At 36.6% G+C, this 22,965-nt stretch overlaps 1 protein-coding gene across 1 annotated transcript in view; it reads right to left on the reverse strand.

Moving 5' to 3' along the window:
* The window catches only part of SMC2 (structural maintenance of chromosomes 2), a 291,284-nt gene extending 269,076 nt beyond the window's left edge, over window positions 1-22,208 (reverse strand). Inside the window, 10 exon segments of the mRNA XM_053702691.1 lie at window positions 3,576-3,809; window positions 4,541-4,690; window positions 6,135-6,368; window positions 16,415-16,459; window positions 18,545-18,655; window positions 19,695-19,733; window positions 20,101-20,223; window positions 20,611-20,760; window positions 20,887-21,074; window positions 22,092-22,208. Of these exon segments, the coding sequence (XP_053558666.1) occupies window positions 3,576-3,809; window positions 4,541-4,690; window positions 6,135-6,368; window positions 16,415-16,459; window positions 18,545-18,655; window positions 19,695-19,733; window positions 20,101-20,223; window positions 20,611-20,760; window positions 20,887-21,054 (1,254 nt within the window). The 5' untranslated portion in view covers window positions 21,055-21,074; window positions 22,092-22,208.
* Between the last annotated feature and the right edge of the window lie 757 nt (window positions 22,209-22,965).

Genomic DNA, 22,965 nt, shown 5'->3' on the forward strand with positions numbered 1-22,965 from the left:
GAAAATACATCCAGAAGGAGTTCCCACTCCCCCGGGTCAAAGTTCTGTCTGCTCAGAAAATCTGCCTCCCAGTTATCCACTCCTGGGATGTGGATCGCCGATAGACAGCAGTTGTGGGTCTCCGCTCACTGAATTATCTTGGCTACCTCTGTCATGGCCAAGGAACTCCGAGTTCCCCCCTGATGGTTGATGTAAGCCACTGAAGTTATGTTGTCCGACTGGAACCTGATAAACCGGGCCGAGGTTAACTGAGGCCAGGCCAGAAGAGCATTGTAGATTGCTCTCAGCTCCACAATGTTTATGGGTAGAACAGACTATGACCGAGTCCATGTCACCTGAGCCTTTAGAGAACCCCAGACTGCTCCCCATCCCAGTAGACTGGCGTCCATTGTTACAATCACCCAGGTGGATCTGCGGAAGCAGGTGCCCTGGGATAGATGATCCTGAAACAACAACCAAAGAAGGGAATCCCTGGTCTCCTGCTCCAGATGTAATTGTGGAGAGATCCGCATAATCTCCGTTCCACTGCCTGAGCATGAATAACTGCAGAGGTCTGAGGTGGAAACGGGATGATATCCATAGCCGCTACTATCAGACCGATTACCTCCATACATTGAGCCACTGATGGCCGAGGAGAGGACTGAAGCGCTAGGCAAGAATTGAAAATCTTTAATTTCCTGACTTCTGTCAAAAATATTTTCATTGATAAAGAATCTATTAAGGTTCTGAAGAAAACTACCCATGTAGTTGGAACTAAGGAACTCTTTTCCAAATTCACCTTCCATCCGTGAGATCGCAGGAAGGATAACATTTCCGTGTGGGATTTTGCTTATTGAAAGGATGGCGTCTGAACCAGAATGTCGTCCAGATAAGGCGCCACTGCAATGCCCCGCAATCGGAGCACCGCCAACAGGGATCCCACAATCTTTAAAAAAATTCTGGGAGCTGTAGCAAGGCCGAATGGAAGAGCCACAAACTGGAAGTGTTTGTCTAGAAATTTGAACCTCAGAAACTTGTGATGGTCCTTGTGGATGGGAACATGCAGGTACACGTCCTTCAAATCTACCTTTGTCATAAATTGACCCTCTTGAACCAAGGGAAGAATGGAACGAATAGTTTCCATCTTGAAGGACAATACTCTGAGGAATTTGTTTAGACTTTTGAGATTTAAAATTGATCTGAAGGATCCCTCTTTTTTGGGAACCACAAACAGATTGGAGTAGAACCCCAGACCCTGTTCCTGAATTGGAACAGGAACGATCACTCCCAGGTCGGAAAGGTCCTGAACACATAGTAAGAACGCCTCTCTTTATCTGGTCTACAGATAATCTTGAAAGCAGAAACCTGCCCCTGGGAGGAAAGGTCTTGAACTCTAGCTTGTATCCCTGGGACACAATGTCCACTGCCCAGGGATCCTGAACGCAAGCCTGAGCGAAGAAGGAAAGTCTGCCCCCACAAGATCCGGTCCCGGATCGGGGGCAGGCCCTTCATGCTGCTTTTGAGTCAATAGCAGACTTCTTGGATTGTTTTCCCTTGTTCCAAGACTGGTTGGGCCTCCAGGAAGGCTTGGACTGTTCCTGCTTGGAAGACGGAGAGGAAGGTTTACCTTTGAAGTTTTCGAAAGGAACGAAAATTGCTCTGACGTCCCTTCTGCTTATTCCTCTTATCCTGAGGAAGGAAATGGCCCTTTCCTCCTGTAATGTCAGAAATTATTACCGTCAATCCCGGCCCAAACAAGGTCTTTCCCTTGTAAGGGATCACCAAAAGCTTAGACTTAGATGACACGTCCGCAGAACAACATTTTAACCATAAAGCTCTGCGGGCCAGCACAGCAAAACCAGAAATCTTTGCTCCCAGTTTAATAACCTGTAGGGAAGCATCTGTAATAAAATGAATTGGCCAACTTAAGAGCCTTGATCCTATCCTGGATCTCTTCAAGGGGAGTGTCTGTCCGAATAGAATCAGACAACGCATCAAACCAGTATGCTCAATCTGGTACAGGAAAAACCTCCACCATGGAAGGTACATCAAAATATTTGTTTAGTTTACTAGACTTCTTAGGACTGACTACGCCAGTAGTATCTGAGTCGTCCAGGGTAGCCAAAACCTCATTAAGTAACAAACAGAGGTGTTCTAGCTTAAACCTGAAGGATACAACTTCAGTATCAGCAGAAGGAATTACATCGAGTCTGAGATTTCACCTTCAGATGCTACCGAAGTGTTCCTACTCAGATTTCTGGGAGGGGTATTCCGAATAGCCACGATTGTGTCAGCAACCTTACCTACTAATTGTTTACATTTCCTCTTGCGCTTTCCCTGCAGCATGGGAAAAGCAGACAACGCATTAGAAACCGCAGAGGACATGAGGGAAGCGATGTCTTGCAACGTAACTCCAGATGGAGTAAGAGGAAGCGCAGGGTACTGGATGTGTGGACGAAATTTTGGGACATTTGAGGAGAAAACTGCAGCATATCTTGTTCATTGTCAAGACTCCTGAACAGCATCCGCCCTAGACAATGTTGGCACAGGAAAAAAAAAAAAAAAAAAAAAAGTCTATCCCTGTAATTTAAAGTTCTCTCAAGTACATGTAACATCTTGCAGGGCCTCTTGGTCCATCTTATTCCCTCCAATAAACAGAATAAATAAACTTATATTTTATTTAGAAAATACCCCACAAAAGAAAAATGTTACTGTTCCTTTAAATTTTAAAATGAAACTGCTTTATTTTTCTGCAACAAAATAATAAGGTTTTACAAAAAACACTCCGGACAACCTCTACACCTCAGCTTAGCTTTGCTGAGGTGCTTACCTGCCTGACACCGGAATGAATATTATGCTAGATGAACCGGACTCAACTTCTATTTTCTGTCAATTGAAGTCCGGTAACCGCAACACTATTAATATCTGTGACAAAGCTTCTCCTCTCCGGAACACAGGAAGTGTATTGAAAAAAAGTAGTACTTTTAAAGTGCCATCTTTTATTCTGTATACGCTCCCAGAAAAATAAAAAGTTAGCACTTACCTTTAGAAATCTGCCCGGCAGCAAGGCAGCTCACTAGATTTGAGAGGCATGTTCCCTCACATGGACCTGTGGAAAAAACGCAAAGACTGAGTAATCTTACTCAGGCTTTTGAAGTTAGGGCAGCATTAAATATATGGGAGGCGCAGTGACGATTATACCCCACAAATTCCCATTGCTTTGAAAGCCACCACTGCTCTACTGAAGAGACTGATATGGACTACGGCTACACCCTAGGACAAAGCAGCACAATATTGTACTACTTAAAAATAATAAAATCTTGCTTGAAGAATCTTCTTTCTAACACCTAAACTTTACCACTTCCTTGCTCTAACGTAGGCAAAGAGAATCACTGGGGTTGGAGGGAAGGGAGGTGATATTTAACAGCTTTGCTGTGGTGCTCTTTGCCACCTCCTGCTGGGCAGGAGTGATATTCCCAATAGTAATTAGATGATCCATGGACCGTGTCATTAGAAAGAAAAGTAAATTGTAAAATATATTAAAATTAAATGAAAAAATTTGTAATTTTGACTTTCATATCCCTTTGAATGAATACCTGCTTTGCCTCAGTTTCTGCCTTGCTAATATCATTCTTGCAAGTCATCATCTGTCCAGCAAGTGTAGCCTCTTCCCCATCCTCATTGCTGGACAGACCAGCAGACACAGCATTGAAATGTTGTTGAGCAGCAGTCAGGCCCTCAGCATCCTTCTGACTTGTCTCCTGTAAGGAGCTTAGGCCGTCTGTTATTTTCTTTACTTCCTTTTCTTTTGCCCCCAAAGCTTTAGCATCCTATGTTACAACACATAAGTGGTGTCAAGATTCCAAATCACAAAATGCATTAGGGTGTGCAATAGAATATATACAATTTGTAGATTACATAATAAACAGAAGGCAGAATGCTATGTAAACAGGCTAGGTTTTTAAGCCTGTACAAAAAACTCCAAGTGTGTCTCAATAATAAGGCCAGTTAGGGAAAAAAAAGAGAAAATGTGATTTTGTGCTCAGATTTAGAACCATAGGGTGCAAATCTAGTTGCAAGCACAATATGTCCTTCATATGACTGTTACAATTGTGACATACTCCAAACAAAAACTATGTTTAAAATACATACAATTTAAAAACCTATCCAAATAGTATTCAATCTGTATTTTAAGGTATACTACAGTACACAACCTTAATATTTAGCAATGTATACAGACACTGTTTTTGTACACACCTTAAAATGTGCTTGTCCAATGCTCTCTAGAAAGGCCAAAAAGATAATCCTGTAAACTGCAAATTAAATATCTGGTTTAGGTAATTTGCAGCAGTTTTAGAACACAGGTTAAAGTTTGCCTTTTGGCTACTCTAGGGAGCTTAAAACAAAGTTTTACACCTCTTTAAGAGCACAGCATGGCACTTACAAATATAGTGTGATATTTGCAATCAAAAAACCTATTGAATTTCATATACGAACAAACAAGATATGTTCTCTGTGCTCTACCAGATTATTTGACTTTCCTGTGGGAGCTTTCGCTCACCTCATCCATGCTCTTCATCAGTTCTTTACGTTTTTTCTCTTCGGCTTTCATGTTTTGTTTCTTCAGATCCAATGTGCTCTGTGCTTTAGTATCTGTTCTCTGGGCCTCAGCTAGAGCTTCTTCCAATGAGCGCAAAGTTCCTCCAATTTCCTGTGGTTAAATGAATGCTCTGAATAGCTTGCTTCATATCACACATTGTACAATATACGGTAAAATACACAGCATGTCATCTTAATTACAGTAGCAAATTATCTGAAAGTCTTTAAATTCTGAACATACATGCACATACTAGATAGAAATTGACAGGTTAACAGATTAATATTTTTCCAGCATCAAACCCACATTATGTAAGTGTCGTTGCTTTAATGATCCATCAATTTCAGTGTCATACGATTACTGTCCTTTGTGGCACACAAGTCAAAATTTAACTGGTTTAACATTTACGGGCCTGACTAACATAGGCATTACTACCAATAGATAATTATACAAATGTGCCATTAAAAATAGAATTCCAAATAAAATGTATTGTGTATGGTAAAAATAAACTGTATTCAAAATTGTGTTTTGATCCCAGTTCCACAAGTACATACTGCAGACTTTGGAAGCCTGCTACATTCTTAACCGTGATTGCTTGATCAGTGTAGTAGCTCATTTATTTCTAAGCCTAACTGGCCACAGCAGGAGTTTTTTTTTTCTGTTTGTTTTTTAAAGGATTAATGTCCATGGAATGCAAATTTTGCACAAAATTTACTATTTAAATAGTTTTGAAACATTTATTTTGCATGCAGAATTTTTGTAATGTGAGATATATTATATATATATATATATATATATATATATATATATATATATATATATATATATATATATATAATTAAACAACATTCCAAATGACTTCTATTAACAAATCTGCTTTCTTGCTAACGATTGGTGGCTGCACACACATGCCGCTTGTCGTTGGCTCACTCAATATGTTAAACTAGCTCCCAGGAGTACAATGCTGCTCCTGAACCTACCTAGGTTAACTTTAACAAAGGTTAAAAGGAACAAAGCAAATTTGTTAATAAAAGTTAACTGGAAAGTTAAGTAAGATTGCATGTTCTGTCTGAATCTTAAAAGTTTAAATTTCAACTTTCCCATGCACATTAGACTTTCTGAAAACCCATGACTTTGTCCAGGGGATCACCACTGGATATCAGCATTACACATAGTACTGAAAATCTTAGGCGGGATCAGACTGATACTGATACTTCAGGAAATTTCTATATGAAAAGGACAATTGGGCTAAGACAGGCTGCTCCTAGATGGTAACTCGCCATATAACAAGATATAGAGCTGTTGTCTGTTCCTGGTAGAGCGCTTCTCTTTCTTATGCAACACAGTACTGAAAATCCTGGTACATGCCGTACAAAAAAACCCCTCTATATCTGATTGCTAATATCAGATGACCTCCTGATGATCATAATCCTTTGTGAGCCAACAAATTAGAAGATGGCTCAAATCAGTTCTAGTCTTTACACAGAAACCAAAGTCAAGTTTGTTAATTGTTCACACTGTTCAGAGTTTGTTTGTACTTTAGTACTATTTTCCTTACCTTATCTCTCATCTTCTCCAGCTCAGCTATTTCTTTGCCCAGTTCCTTCACCTTGCTCTCATTTGCTGCCATGGCCTCCTGGAGTTTCAGGATAGAGTCCTGCATTTCCTTCAGCTCTTCAGCAGAGCGAACCTTTGTTTCTTCTGCACAAACAAACTGATAGGCAACGTACAGACGACTTAAATGTTCAATTTCACGCATGATTTTCTGGTATTCCAAATAGGAAGACCTTTCCTATAAATAAATAAATAAAAAAGTTTTACAGGTATTTAAACAGTTTGTTCTTTACAAGCATGGATTATAATTCTTCATAGATTTTGGTTGTTATTCTAAACAAAAATACATACTAAAAAAATAAATGCCACACAAAATTATAAACTAAAGCTATTTAGCTTAGGAGAAAATATTACTGGAATACCCTTATATTTCTTCTAAAATTGTCACCACTAACACCTCTAGTAAATAATAAAGAATTTATTCCAGGTCCAACTATTCAGTTTAAATGAGTTATCATTAGTGTTCTAACATTAGAGCCTATCAATTTGAGGATGGACATAAATTATTCAGCAAGTTAGAATTGGAGGAAAAGGGTTCCATGGTCTTTACAAATTGGCTATTATATCACCAATGCTATTCACATGTTAAGACCACTAACGGCCTTTGAAATTGTGTGTCAGAAAACGTCTTGCTTAAAACATGCCCTTTTCATTGCAACAAGTTACTCCTGGTTACGTGCCATATTATATAAAGTACAGAACTGAACGTAGATAGTTCTCATAGTGACTCCACCCATATATTCCAAGCTGTAAAGAAATCTATTTCTAGTAAATTTCTAGAAATAATTCTTAAAATTTTACAAACGTGGTATTTAACCCTAGCATGTTGTAAGAAAATGTATAAACTTCCAAATGAACAATGCTGGAGATGTAACGGTCCAATAGGAAATATGACCTATGTTTGGTTGCGGCGCCCAAAAATCATACCAATCTGGTCCGAGGTTTCTAAAGAATCAGCAAACTTATTTGGGATTTCTATTCCACTAGACCCATGTCAACGGTTGTTCAATAAAGTACCAAAACATTTTTTTACCACAATACAGAAAAAGATTTTCAGTATAGTAAGTAATGGTTTAAAAATTCTCATAGCTAGAAAATAAACTCTATATTCCAACAATAGTACACTGGCTCAAAGAGTGTAATCATCTGATACATTTATTACATTTTGATGCATTAATATATATATATATATATATATATATATATATATATATATATATTCATTCAACTAAAGGCCATATGGGAGGAGTTTTTGGCAAAAAGATTTACTTCTCCACATTTATGAATCTGTAAAGTGACTCCTTAATACCAGTTAATTGTTTTGCTTATACAATAGAGCCTGTATACATTTGTAGTTTACCTGGTAGAGTGCACCCAGTGTGGAAAGCAGTACACTGGGTGCACCTCCAGGGGAGGCACGTAATAGAATTAGAGAACATATAAAAAAAACATTGGGAATGGTATTGAATGCTCAGATTTGGTAAGACACTTCATTTATGTCCACCATAAAATGGATGCTACTTTTAAATGGCAGATAATTGAGCATGTCAGAAAGCTGATCAGAGGTGGTGATAGGGTAAAAAAAGCTTTTCTACAGAGAAGCCTTTTGGATTTTTCATTTGACAACTAGGAGACCAGCGGGATTTAACATTGATGGTGATGTTATCAACTTTTGGTCACGCCAGTAATGCTTGACAAAAGCTGATATCTTAGAACCCTATTGAATCCTTGGGGGTACTTTCATGCACAATTGGAGTCATTATGAATGTTAGTATTTTATATACTCCGTTTATTGGTGCTGAGGGGGTTGTATACCACTCATTTGATTGCGCCCACTCAATTGTTACCCCTGTGTTTAGGAACTATAGAATATATGCACTTATCCAACAAGATACAGTGTACTTTTACTAAAGAGTAAACGTTGTATATACATCTTGGAGTGGCACTTGCTTTAGGTCCCTACAATACATCTAATCCTTATAATATAATTAAATTCAGGAGGGTACATTTTTTGCATAAATGGTGTGATTTTGTATGTTAGTATTTTTTTTTAAATACGCTGTCCATTGCGTCTGAGGGGTTGTATATCACTCTCATTCAATTGTGCCCATACCTTATTGCTACCCCTGTGGTTTAAATATTAAGGATATATGTATTTATCTAATAAGACAGTGTTCTTTACACTAAAGATTTAACGTTGTATATAACTTTTGGTGTGGCTTTCGCTTTAGGTCACTCCCAGATTACACAATATGAATATATATTCTTGGTCCACATCAATACTAGCTTTTACTTCTGCTATGAAGGGTTACTATATTTGTAAAGTCTATTAGGACTACTCTGAAATAGCTAATAGGGTCTGTAGGCTGTAATTAATATAATTGTAGGATGTGTATTTAAGTCATGTGTAACACATCCCTAGCATGTCTATGATTAAGGCAGTTCTCTGCCGAAACGCGTAAGACGCTACTCTCCAGGCTTGGATTTTAATACACTCATTTTAAAATGTGTTTTTTTTTTCCTCCATATAAATAAAGATTCGTTTTATTACACCTTGAGACCAGCCGGTAAATTTGTTTGCTGTATAATTATATATCTGGTTATATTGTGGTCTAGTTTCTTAACAAACGTGATCTTTATGCTTTATAAATTTTAGAAGAAGAAGGACATGAACTTTTTGTTTTTTTCTCTGGGATTTTTCCGTAAATCTCGATGAGGTGCACTGAATGATCAGAATGCACATTGTCATACATGATGTTTCTTTTAAGTTATGAATGCAATTTGTATACATCTGTCAATTGTAACATTTTATGTTTGATATTTGTTTATATAAAAAGTTTTGCTAATCTTGAGCCTCCAAGAAAATGTATCAAAGTAGATCACAGGAAAAGGTACAGGGTTTAAGAAAGTTGCAAAATAGCAAAAAAATAAATGCGATTTTTTTTTTTTAATTAAAGCTTTAAAGTGTGTAAAGTGCCCTATAAAATGAATTAATGTGTGGGATGAATTTAGAACCGATTAGGGCTGCAACTAATTATTATTTCCATAATCGATTAATCGACCGATTATTTTTTCGACTAATCGGATAAAAAATAAATTAAATTAATGTTTTCCTATATTTAAAATAAAATTCACATACTGAGGGTTATAAATATAAACTTCAGACTAAACTTTACATTAAAACAACTGTTGGTCCAATTTTTTAAGCAGCAAAACACATTTTTATATTTAAGCAAAACCAAACCACAAACTGTTTGAAAAGAGGTAGACGTAGAAAGAGGTAGACAGACTACCACTGTTTAACATTCTGTTAACATGCTCCTGGCTGAGGCTGGCTCTCTTTTTTTGCAAGCTATTTTGCCTGCAGCAGAGAAGAGGCGCTCAGATGGTAATGAGGTGCCTGAGATGCATAAATAGGGTTTTGCCAATATTACCAAGTTGGGCTATTTAACTTTGTTAGTTCTTCACCAATGCAAGGAGCCTCTCAACAAAGTAAGCTTGGACTTCATTGTAACATAAATATATCTTGAATATCTATATGCAGTGGTAAATAACCATCTATAAAGGCTAAGGGGGGGGGGGATATTTAGTCCACTCTTAAAATAACATATATACTTACAGAAGTTGAATTTGGTACATATTACAATTAATTAAAAATAGGGGGGGGGGGGAGAGAAAAAAAAAAAGGCAAAGGACTAAAGACTATATATCAGTAAAAGGACACAGCCATACACATTTATCTATAGAGTACATATATCAGCAATAGCAAGCGATCCGCTAAAAATTGTGCAAACAGGTAATAGTGACATCAATTCATATAACAAATTATATAACAAATGTCATCAATCTAGGGCTATGTGTAAATACAAGCTCGGCACTATATCATGCAAAGCATAGTTCAAAATCACCTGAATTAATATAAACAATCCAAATTATGACTCCTATTTTTTTTTTTTTTTTACAAAAACACACAGCTTTATTTGCAAGATCTCTGTTAGCAGGAAGCCAGCTCGGTCTATTTATAATTTATAAAGATATTGAATTTCATGAAGGATTAAATAGAATGACATAAGTTTTACCCATCCTTGATGGAAAAATAACAATGGCCATAATTAACAATTTCAGTATATGTTCAGTATTATAGGTTCTGTCTGCTCTGCAACATCACATGTTGTATTCTCCATCAAAATGTTTTTTTTTGGGGGGGGTTTTAAATATTTTTATTAAGGATATAACATACAGAGTTCCAAAAAGAAAGTGCCAAACAGATCAATGGCACACACAGCAAATTACATAAATATTGTTATTGCAATATTACAAGTGCAGCACAATTACAGAGTAACAGTAAGAAATGCACGTATTAGGATTAAATTTATAGTATGACATAGGTTAAATTTCTCAACATATGACTAGATTTGGTCTCTAATAGGCACCTATTAACTGTGATATCCTCTTTTTTAAATATCTTTTATTTAAAGGGGGTACAATAACCAAAGGTAACCCCTACTTGTGGTTATCAAGACTTATGAGCCTAAGATTCCCTTAAAAGAGCTAAGGTCTCTTGGACCTTTAACAGTAGCGTGTACTAATAGGGGGGTATAGTAGGGGTCACTTATGAACCATGAGTATGCAGGGCCACTTTTGGACCCTTGATAAGTATATATACAGATTGAGTTGCAAGCATAACAATTAAATAAATAAATAATAGTTACCTGTATGGCATTTAGAAAGTATATTTCTCAGCGAGAACAACTGCTAAAACTATCAACATTGTATTTACAAACCCTTCAATCATGTTTAGATAAAAGAGTTCCCTTAACAACATCATAGGCTCCTCTTGAACCCTATTTTTCTCAATAAGATGACCCATGGCAAAATAATTTGAATAAACTAATCCCTTATCATCAGAGGCCACTCTTGGACCTCCTTGTCCTCTGTGAAATGTCATATGAATATATAAACTGTATGAATTAGTTAGGAATATATGGTAAACAGATTTATTAACTAATAGAGAAAACAAAGTAAACAGATAGCTGACTTAGTAGCTAGCTTATACTGAATAAATAGGATATACCTTAGATGAAGAACCGCATTCTTGTTTTAAACATAGAGGTGTGCACTTCTACTATAGGTGTAAATATGAGAAATTATAGCACTCTAGGCAGATGTTAGTATAGTAGACTTACATGGGATATGTTGTCTTAGCAAACATCTATTGTGATAATGCATGGTAATAAGTTTCAGACTATGGAAAAGTGCTTACAGGGTTATATATGACAGAGGTAGCCTATTCACTCTCCACATGAATAGAGAAGAGTACATTCTGCAGTCATAACCTAAGCTTTAACATGTTAAAATATTTTAAAAGACACACACTATCAGATGAATACTTTATCTATTATGAAGGTGTATTAGAATGGACTAGATATGCTACTATGCAATGTGTTAATAAGGAGACCCATGTTGAAACCTGCAATGCCTACGACTAGGGTCACTTATGTAAAACTGGAGAGAACAGTAAACATAGACATCTAGAAACACCAGCCTGCAGCAGGCCCGTGTTCAAGGTGTAGGCGAGTACTCTGTCCGTTCAACCGACTCCCACTTTCTTATGCAGTGGAAAAGTAGAGGCATAGCAGGGCTGAGCAGGGTACAGAAGTGGTTTTCGGTAAGCAGTCCTATTGATTGCCGCAGAGAGCAGCTGTGAGGTAGACACAAACCAGATTACTGGACACTGACCGGGAGGAGCGGTCCCATGGCTCATCAAGGATCGCACTGACTGTAGGTTATCCTCTACATCCGGCAAAGAGCTAGCTGCGACCACCAAATATGCGGACTTTAGAGCCTCCTGATTCATTGACACCGTGGGTAACCAAGTCATGTGATTTCGTGCAGCGTCCCTATGTGCTGTAATTCTCGGATCACTGCTAAGCCCACACATTGCATTTTCCTTGCAGACGTGTAGGTTATGTATTGCCTGTATAGGGCTAGTTGAAACTAAAGCACTCCTCCAACCAAATATCTCTCCATGGCAAACTACCTCCTTCTCCGGAACAGAAAATTCTGGTTGACCAAATATATTAGGCATTGCTAGCACCCTATTATTTTGACTAGCGTCCTCCGTAAGGGACTGCATAAGCAAACTGGTCTCATCAGTATTCTCATTATAGGAAGCCAGTTGAGCAGGGCCTCTTTCTGTAGATTGCGGAGGTTCACCTTGGGATGAGCTGATATTGAGTACTCCTCTCCATTCTGTTTCTAGGTGTATACAGATCTGTTCATAACAATCATGAAGCATGTTCTCTATTGCGTGCAGCAGCACGTGGCCATTTATTGCCATCTTTTTGTCGGTTATCTGTAGAGTGAATCAATCCGAAAACAGGATTGCATAACCCCATAAACTGGGGGGGGGGGGGGTATTGTGCAGCAGCCCCAGACCTACGCTGAACATTACACACAGGGTCCACTTTTCAAAGCCGCAATGTAGTTAGATCACAGCTGAGCACAAGATGGTTTCTAGATCTGTGTGGTAGTTACCGCGTAGCTGTTCCAAAGAGCATAGGCGAGATCGCAGTCAGTTTCTCCACTCCAGGGATCTTTAAAGATTCTGCCTAGAAAATTGCTATCAGGAATGTGGGTTAGAAGAAGTTAGCAGGCTTTTATCAGCTATAAATATCAAATAATCTAAGTCAAGCACCCAGAGCTTCACTAAGACGCGTCCTGCAGCAATGGAAGCAGGCTCCGCCCCCCAAATTATGACTCCTATTTTATTTCTGGGTTGCACATAAGACAGGAGTAGTTGTAAACTTAAAAAGAAACTTAGTGTCCAGAAAAAGTGAAAAGTAAAAATGTCTGTAAGGCTAAGGGCATAACCATAAAACACAATACCATGTGCAGGCGCTCATTGGAGTAAAGCAGCTGGTGCTGTGCACAGACCAAATAATTGCAAACCAACTAATCGATTATGAGATTCGTTGACAACTATTTTCATAATCAATTACGTCTATTAGTTGTTGCAGCTCTAGAACTGATCTTTAAGACATCAACTGAATTTCCTATAATCCTTCCAGCATCATTTCAGAAGTCAATTAAAAGAGGTAAAAATATGTAAAAATATGACCAATGGGAAAATTATTCATCATAAAAATATACATAAAAATATTCATGGATCCATGTTATACAATAAATTAAATTAAAAACATATAACCATCACAGATAAAAAAGTGCAGTCTTAGATGGGTTAATATATGAATGCCTTGGTTAGGAGGAATATTGTACCATCAGAGATCTTATAGAACAGTTCTATAAGATCTCTGATGGTACAATATTCCTCCTAACCGAGGCATTCATATATTAACCCATCTAAGACTGCACTTTTTTATCTGTGATGGTTATATGTTTTTAATTTAATTTATTGTATAACATGGATCCATGAATATTTTTATGTATATTTTTATGCTGAATAATTTTCCCATTGGTCATATTTTTACCTCTTAATTATCTACCATTGTGTATGCATTAATAAATTTGTGTATTATCACTATTAACAACCTTTATTCAGTATAGTGTCATTCCAGTATTATCCCTGCCCACTTTTGAGGCGCTCCCTAGATCTTTTCCCTACTGTATTTAAACCTCAAGACATACTAGGTGTCTTGCTCTTTCTGGGGAGCCAGTAGGATACAGAGGAGGCGCAGTGAGAAACCCAACCGGTTTCCAGTCATTTCAGAAGTCAATTTAAATCTTTATCTATTCCAGCTGTCAGCAAGAAGTGACAGTTTTTTTGCTACACGTTTCACATTTCTGCTTCTGTGAGGCCATCTTGGACCATGCTGTTGTACTCTTTACCACTTCTGCACAGCCCCTGTGTGTGTGGCTGAGACATCTCACAACACACAGAGCAAACAAAGCAGCAGACAGCAGCTGTGCTGCCGTTGGGGGCTGATCCGTTATTCACTCTATAAAGTTAGTAATTATATTTGCATGAATCATATTCAGACCAGGGTCTTCCTTCCCTCGAGAACGGAAACTGGAATGTTTCAAAATTAATTAAACAGAAAGGCACAGCACAGGATGTTTGTTTAATGGAACATTCACCTCTGAATTAAAAAAAAAAAAAGTGAGGTAAGTAATGGTAATGTAAGCTGCTCGTGTACAAGCTTTGGAAGATGCTGCAGGAAAAAGTAATGTAAGCTGCTTCACACACTACTAAGGTGTCATTTGCACAAGGGTTCCTGGAGAGTGTGACTATCATCACATTTTGCCATGTTTCCTGAGAAACCAGTGCTCTGCCACGTATTCTTAGTTATTTAAACAAATGCTCATATTCGTTTAACCCTAAGAAGGAAATAATAGACAAAACTTTTACTAAACAAATGCTGTTAGCATAAAATTGTGTTTCCCTCTGTGTCTATCAAACTTGAAAGGAAATTCTTAGAATGTTGGTCTCATTAAAGTAAAGCCAACAATAATCCCCAGAGGCAGAACTTTTCTTCACTTTCTGCGATGAAATTTTTATAATGAAAATTTTTCTGCAGGTCATTTTTAAATAAAATTTAGTTTTAAGTTAGGCAGTTACACTAAGGCACCAGTCCAATTGCAATGTGTTTGTTAACTGAAGAATAAAGCCATTTTTTAACAATTTATAATATAACGTAGTAGTTTAAAATTGAATTGCAAATTAGCTGCATACAAAAAAAGAAATTGTAAAATGGTCTGTTGAATAAATTTGTTTCCTTTTCTCTTGGTCTAACATAGAAACGTAGTAATAAAAAAAAGAAAAAAAAGATTCAATGCCCATACGGACGGACGGACGGACGGACGGACGTCTTACATTCAGAACAGCTTTGCAGACTGGGAAAGGATAGGGGGCGGGTTTGGAAAAATCTCAGAGCAATTCAACAATAAATGCACTGCTGCTTTGCAGTGCTACTGTATATTAGACTGTTCACTTCAAACAGCAGTTAGCTCTGGATGCACTGTGATAAGGAAAATTTCTGATAGATGCTATGTGCAACCAGAGCATAGCTAGGTTTAAAGAGAACTTTCTAATGTGGAGCAGCACTACAAAGTTAAAGTGCTAAAAGTTCCTGCATGTGTCCTGTTCTTTCTGTAGACATGCTGCATTTTCTGCGATGACATCTCAGATCACAGAATGTTCTGCCTTGGGGCTTAGAACATGGTTCAGATCTGTTAATAATGGAGCATAACCAGTGAAGCTCACATAAGTAAAACATTTTACTCTATAAAATTATTTTATTACATTATTTTTCACTACAAAATACATCCAATCAGTCTTGCTGGAGCTTTAACTGACTTTTACATAAACACTTATTACAGGATCTTTTGACACAAATAAATAAGTATAAGTGAATACTTTTATTATAGATTTTCCTTTCTACAAGTTATATAGACTACTTAGGACATATACAATACATGCTAACAGCAAAGTCTGGAATATTCAATTTTAAAGTGAATGTAAACTTTGAGGAATGTGTACCCAGTTTTTAAAAATCATATTAAAAACAGGGGCACTTTCATTCATCAAAGTTTACATTTCAGCCGTTTTGTTAAAATACAACCTTTTCTTCATGAAGCCGGACCAGAGATTCCCCCCACTGCCACTCGTCTCTTCATATGTCAGAAATGAAGAATCTGGCTTCCTCAATTTACGGCATGGCCTCATGCAATGTTTGCTCTGGGGGGGGGGAGCCGTAATTGGAGAAAGACAGATTCTTCATTTCTGACATAAAAATAGACTAGCGGCAGGCGGGGGAAATCACTGGTCCGGCTTCATGAAGAAAAGGTTGTATTTTAACAAAACGGCTGAAATGTAAACTTTGATGAATAAAATTGCCACTGTTTTTAATAGGCTTTTTAAAAACCAGGTACACAATTGTCAGTTTTCATTAACTTTAATGAAAAATGAAGCCATCATTAGTATTTGGTATAACTTAGCACAGATAAATACACTCTTAAACCGGGGTGGGGTGTGGGGGGGGTGTAGTGGAGGCCTATGCTAAAATATCTGAGAAACTGCACCTAAGCCATGTTGTATAAATGAGCTATAATAGATGCATATTTTTAGCTGTATTATACAAGGTTTTTTTTTTGTTTGTTTTTTTAACTGACAAAACCAGGCAAATTTTGAAGCTTTGCTAATAAATAACTAGAACAATGACAGTTTAAAAAAAAAAAACGGGTTTCCTTAGCTTTTTCACTTACCTCTTTCAGTTTATGTATGGTTGGGGTGATTTCTTCCTCCAGAATCTAAAACAAAGTGAAATGTTTTTAAATGTTACAATATGTAAATGCTTTACCTGGTCTGACAATTGCATTTAGATTTGTATGTCATCCCAATCAGCAACTATAGCAAAGTTTTAATGACCATTCATATTTATTTTTCATTCTCTTTATTAAGATAAAAACAGAAAATACAGTAAATACATTATATATATATATATATATATATATATATATATATATATATATATAAAAATTCAGAACAAAATGGCTCCTTCAGGCAAAAGTCAGTAAGTGTGACCTCCCTTGGCACTAAGTACATCTTGAACTCTTTTGCAGAGACTGTCCTGAAGTTTTCTAAAGTAATCTTCTGGTATATTATACCAGGCTTCTTTCATCATTTCCCAGAGTTCTTCTTTAGATTTCGGTTGTCTTTTATATCAAGATCAAGCAAGCTTTTGCCCTTCTGCTCCAGGTGATCCCATACTGCCCGTAGACTCTGTGGAGGCCAGCCCATGACTATCAGTGTTTTTTCACCAGTTTTTTTTCCTCTAAATATGATTTCACTGCATTAGCAGTTTGCTTGGGATTGTTATCATGCTGAAAAATAAAACCAATCCCAATCAGGCGCTTTCCAGTAGGAATGGCAAGATAAATTAAAACCGGTCTGTACTTTTCAGCATTCATTATCCCAACAATTCAGACAATATTGCCAAAACCACTGGCAGAAATGCAGCCCCAAACCAGGACAAACCCTCCATGTTTCACTTAAGGCCGCAAGCACTCATTCTTCCATCTCTCTCCAACTCTTCTTCTCACATAGTGTCAACAATTGGACCCAAAAATTTCAAACTTGGATTTATCACTCCATAATACCCTTTACAACTGATGTTAATTCCAATATTTGTGAGCTTTAGCATACGTTAGCCTGCTACCCTTCCACAAAGACCATTCCTGATCAAGCTTCTTCAGACTATAGAAGAGTCAACATGGCATCCAGATTAAGCTGCCAGATGCTCAGCCAGGTCCTTCATGGACTTCTTCCGTTGTCTCAAAGAAGAAACTCTGAGAAACTTCTCATCAGATTTTGAAAGTTTTCTTGGCCTTACAGTCCTTTTTTGTCCTTGACCTCTCCCGATTCCTTAGATTTCTTTATAACAGCATGAATATCACATATTGAGTATCCAGTTTGTTTGTGGTTTTCCCTTTGAGAGAGGCCTTGCTGATGCAAAAGTATGATTTTATGTCTCAAAAAACAAAAACAACAAGAACCCGGTGCACTCAGGGGTAAAAAAAAAATTTTTTAGTTGCTTTTATATCTGTCAAATTCTGTGATCGTTGGCATTTTTAATAGAATGATGTGATTGAAAGTTGATCTTATTAGCAAGCTTCCAATGAATTAAACTCATACCACATGTGTATGTAATGCTCAAGCATGTCTTGCACAAACCTGGTGTAATAGACCTTTTTTACAGCAGTCATTTTGACATGAAATAGTAGGACAAATACAGGTATTAGCAATGACATTAATTAGGGTTCCATTCCATTTAGGTTTATCAGAGCCAGGTTCCAGCTATTGCTCAAGTGTAAGGGGAGGTCACACTAAATACTTGCCAATTTAGCCTATAGATTTTTTTTTTCTTTTTAATACTGCATACTAAATATCCTGTTTTTGCTGATTGTATTCTAATAAAGAGACTGAGAAACACATTTTTTATTGTCATAATACCATAGCTAAAACAACAAATCTAATGGTAGCTTAAGACTTTTGCACAGTACTGTGTATATGTGCGTGTATGGGGTAAGGGTCATTCCCATAAAAAAAAAAAAAATCTAATGTGAATCTGGAAATAAATGACAGCCAATAAGTAACAAATAGGAATATACAGTACATTCAAAGCAAACCTTATGTTCTCCACAGCACATTTTGCCAGCTGGGTGGCATTATGAACTAGCCGGGTGAGGGCTGTTTAATACTTTGCAATATTATAACATGTTCTGTTAATTATAAATATTACTTAAACTATCCAAAGCACAAATTAATTGCATAATTTTAGCCGGATGGTGTGCCCATTAAATAGGTCCTGTGCAGAACGAAAGATTGATAAATACCGTCTGAATTTCTTTGAGCTTGGCTTCTTTCTTCTCGATTGTTTTCTGAGCAGCAAGTTTCTTGCATTCATACATCCTGGTGCCAGCTGCTTCTTCAATCATAGCTAAAATCTGAAACAGTGAGGATTAAGATACAAATTACTTAATCTTTTACAAGCCTTAAGACAGATTATATAGATGAATGCTAAATTGGAGATCAAAACTCGGCATCAGAATCATGGTGTGCCCTTTTTCCCCCTCTGTAACAGTATTCCTGGAGATGTTTCTTGGCTGCAGCCCTCAATGAGTCCTATAAAGCCAAATTCTGCCACTTGATGAGTCAATTAAATGTTTAGCTAATGAACAACCCAATAAGCCAAATGCTTAAAAATTCTCTTAGGGATACTTTAGGACTGGGAGTTTAGAAACACTGTTCTGTGAGACATGGGCAAAATGAAAGCAAGGTACAATCAATAGACTTTTTTTTTTTTTTTTTTTAATAATTTTAAGAATAAATCGACCCTGCACTGCTGTGCGTTTTACCCCTTTGGGTTAAACACACACTAGAAGTAGCGCTCAGAACCTGCAGAACACTGCTTGTCCAGAGTGGAAACAGATGCTGACCCGATAAGCAGTGCTAGTTAAACATCTGAGTTATGCAACTAGCGCTGCTGATCTGATCAGCAGCGGTTTCTGCAGATCCTGAGCAGTCAGTCTTAAAATGACAATATCTAAACAAATTAAACCATGTAATTTTTCGACTATTATGGTAGTACCAAGCAAAATATGGGTTGATAGCAATTCTTTTAAATAGTAGATGCTGACAGGTTAATGCCTTTTCCTATTAAAACATGTAATTTTCCAACTTTTACAGCCCTTTTTAAATTTTAAATGAACAAACTATATACTTAACATATATGTTGGATTTGAAGGTTTAGCATATTAGTGCTACTATATTGTTCCAGCCCTGCTTTCTACAATTTTTTTTTTTTGTTTTTTTATATTATTGATACATACAGTATATTACATGCTGCAGTGCACATTTACTTGTACATATATTAGAGATTTAATAACAAAGGATATTAGCCCATAGCAACTGCATAATAACATGAGCTTTTCATATGGAGTAAGCCAGAGGGAAGGGGGGGGAGGGAAAGGGAGTCAAAATTACCTCTGGAGGTTTCATGTTCAAAACTTTTGTAATTCGACCCTGTTAAAATAAGCAAATAAATTTATTCAGCAAGAAGAGAGGTTTGCTCATGGATAAATTATAAATTAGCACACTGCAAAAGTCCAGGGCATATACCAACACATTGTAATAGGTATTGAGTTCACCAGTTAGAACACATATTTCGCCCCTCTTGTTGTCAACCTCTAAGTGCTTTATATAGCAACCAAAAGATGGTATCACTATTTTTGGGACACAGACACATTTCCTATTTATTTCAAAATCAATTAAAACAGCTCCACATAACGTTAGTTGTGCAAAAAGAATATATATTTTAACGATTAGTTGCTGCTCTTTCAAATGAAAGACATTGTTGTTTATATGCAATAACAGAATAATAAAACTGTACCTGCATGATGAGAAAATGTGGGTTGTTTACATTAAGCCCCACTGAACAGAAAAGATCCTGTACTCGAGTGTTATTAGCATTCACTCCATTAATCAAATACTTATTCCTTCCACCAATGACAACCTTAAGAAAAGAAAAAAAAGAACGAATGAATGAAAATTATATCTATGACAATGAAGCTAAGGTGTGCAAAACAAGAAATAATTTACTCTCTGGGTGCTTAGAATATTAGGAGAATCACCTACAGTCGGTACTTGACTCCTTTACATTGTCCTAAAGTCACTTACTTAGAGTTATTAAATTATAAACTCAGAACAACTCAAACTAAACTGTAAAGAAATTATTGCACTATCCCGTTTATGATTCTGCTATTTATTTTTTCATAGCCAGTTATATGAGCGTGGAAATTAAATCAATATTAAAAAATAAATAAAAAACAACCTTTAAACAAACTGATGGCAGGAAGATATGAAAGTATCAATGACATTTCTATAGTACTCTACCACTTACCTGTCTGGTCACTGTTATTTCATCATGTGCCTCAAACCCCAAAGGGCTCTGTTTTTTGTCATGGTTGTCAAAAGTGATGGACACTGTAGCTTTAGTTATTCCAGCTTGACCATTTTTGTAAACAAGATCTTGTAAATTAGAGGCTCGCACCTAGCAAATATCAATATTTCATAAGATAATTAGGACATGTTATAAATACAGTTAGAAAATTTACAACATAAATAAACTAATACATGTCATCATACATAAAGATTCCTTAAAACAATATTTATATACCTGAGTCAAATTGGAGATCCCAAGGAGAAAGCAAATGGAATCAAGAATGTTGGACTTGCCGCTACCATTCAGACCAGTAATTGCATTAAAGAGGGGGTCAAAGCCATTGATCTCAGTTCTTTGAGCATAGGATTTAAATCCCTCAATGATAATGGATTTGATGTGCATCTTACTACTTTATACTTCCCCTGCAAATAAGAAAAATCACCAGAATTTAAAGTAGAAGAAAAAAAAAAAAAAAAAACTTAACTTTAAAAAAATTAGCATAATACATGTGGAATGTTCAATTATCTCCAACAGCATTTACATTGGGGATTAGTATACTCCTTAAAACAGTCTAGTCAAAATTAAAGTTTCATGATTCAGATAGGGCATACAATTTTAAACAACTTTCCAATTTACTTTTCTTATCCAATTTGCTTTGTTCTCTCTGTATTCTTTGCTGAAAGCTAAACCTAAGTAGGCTTATATGTTAACTTCTAAGCCCTTGTTGTCTGCCTCTAATTTCAGTACATTTTGACAGTTTTTCCAAAGTTAAACAGGGCTAGTTCATGTGTGTCATATAGCTTACATTATGCTCGCTCCCAATGAGTTATTTAGGAGTCAGCAATGATTGGCGAAAATGCACGTCTGTCAAAATCAATGAGAGATGGAGGCAGTCTGAAGAGGCTTAGATAGAATGTAATCAGAGGCAATAATTGTTGGTTATGCAAAACTGGGGAATGGGTAATAAAGGGTTTATCTATTTTTTTAAGCAATAAATATTTTCAAGTAGACTGTCCCTTTAAGACAGTTTTGACACCCTTGTCATAAACTATGAAGACAAGACTCTTACAAATTAATATATAGCTTGGGTATAAATGCTAACAACAGTTTGCAAAAAATATATAAACAACTAAACTTTTGCTTTTCAAATATCTTACCCCATTTAACACTACTAAATGAATTATTCAGTCATACAACATTATTTTACTGTAGAAAATGCAGGTTTTTAACAACGCAGATTGTTACCACTCTGTGTACTAGACTAATAACGAAGTTTCAAGTAAACAAATAAGAATGCTAACATAAGATGAATGTATGTATATATACACACACACAGTGATGCAAATTCACTTATACCCGTACGTAAGAAAATGTGAAGCACAACTATAACAGACTAGCGTTTCACAACTATATATTATATCCTAGTGAATTCTGCTCACCAGTCAGTCATTCAGTGATGCAGCCTGAAAGCTGTTTTGGCGCCCGGTATACAGGACAGGCGTAGAGAAGTTCACCAAGTCTGTCCTTATTGTGCCTGATCAATAATTCTACAATCTACTGCGCGAGCTACCAACAATAAAAGTGACATACGCAACTTTAGTCATTTATTTTTAAAAACTTTTCCTAACGAATAATTTTACAAGTCAATAAACAATATAATACACACTACAACAGAAACAGGCAAATAAATAACAGCCTACTAAAGGACAGGCGGCTTTACGAGTTGTGCAGAAAAGATAAGCGGGCTATTTGAATCTCAGACGAGTTGGGATGCACTTCATAGGTTGAAAAAGCATGAGTAATGATGATCACATGACTTTACTCCAATGACAGATGCGCCATTTTTGAAAAGGGTAAACGTTGTGATACTTACCTAACACCATTAGGTGGCAGAATGTATGTAACGATATAATAGCGTTTGTAGTCTCATATAGCTATTACTAGCTAATATGTGTTTCTGGTAGCTCAACTTTGCATACATTATTTAAGAGCATTGTTGTCTACCCTCTTAGATGCCATAAAAAAAAATGCTTATAATCTGGTGTGAAATTATGCAACATTTTTTTTTATTACTAGTAGGTAATAATATCGATCTCCGTAAAATCTGAGTTTAGCGTTCTAAATTATTTTCTCTGCCATATCGCATTATTTTACTTTGAAAATTGGTATGGGGATTCAGATGAGGGCTACCAACAATACTGTCTCCAATAACAAAAAGGGGAGCCATATTTTGGGGTATACAGTCCCTGTTTTCCCTATAGACTTTCCCCAGCCAGCTTTGCTCACCTACATGAATACATTGTATCAAACCCT

This window comes from Bombina bombina, chromosome 2 (assembly GCF_027579735.1).
Source record: "Bombina bombina isolate aBomBom1 chromosome 2, aBomBom1.pri, whole genome shotgun sequence".
Lineage (NCBI taxonomy): Eukaryota > Metazoa > Chordata > Amphibia > Anura > Bombinatoridae > Bombina > Bombina bombina.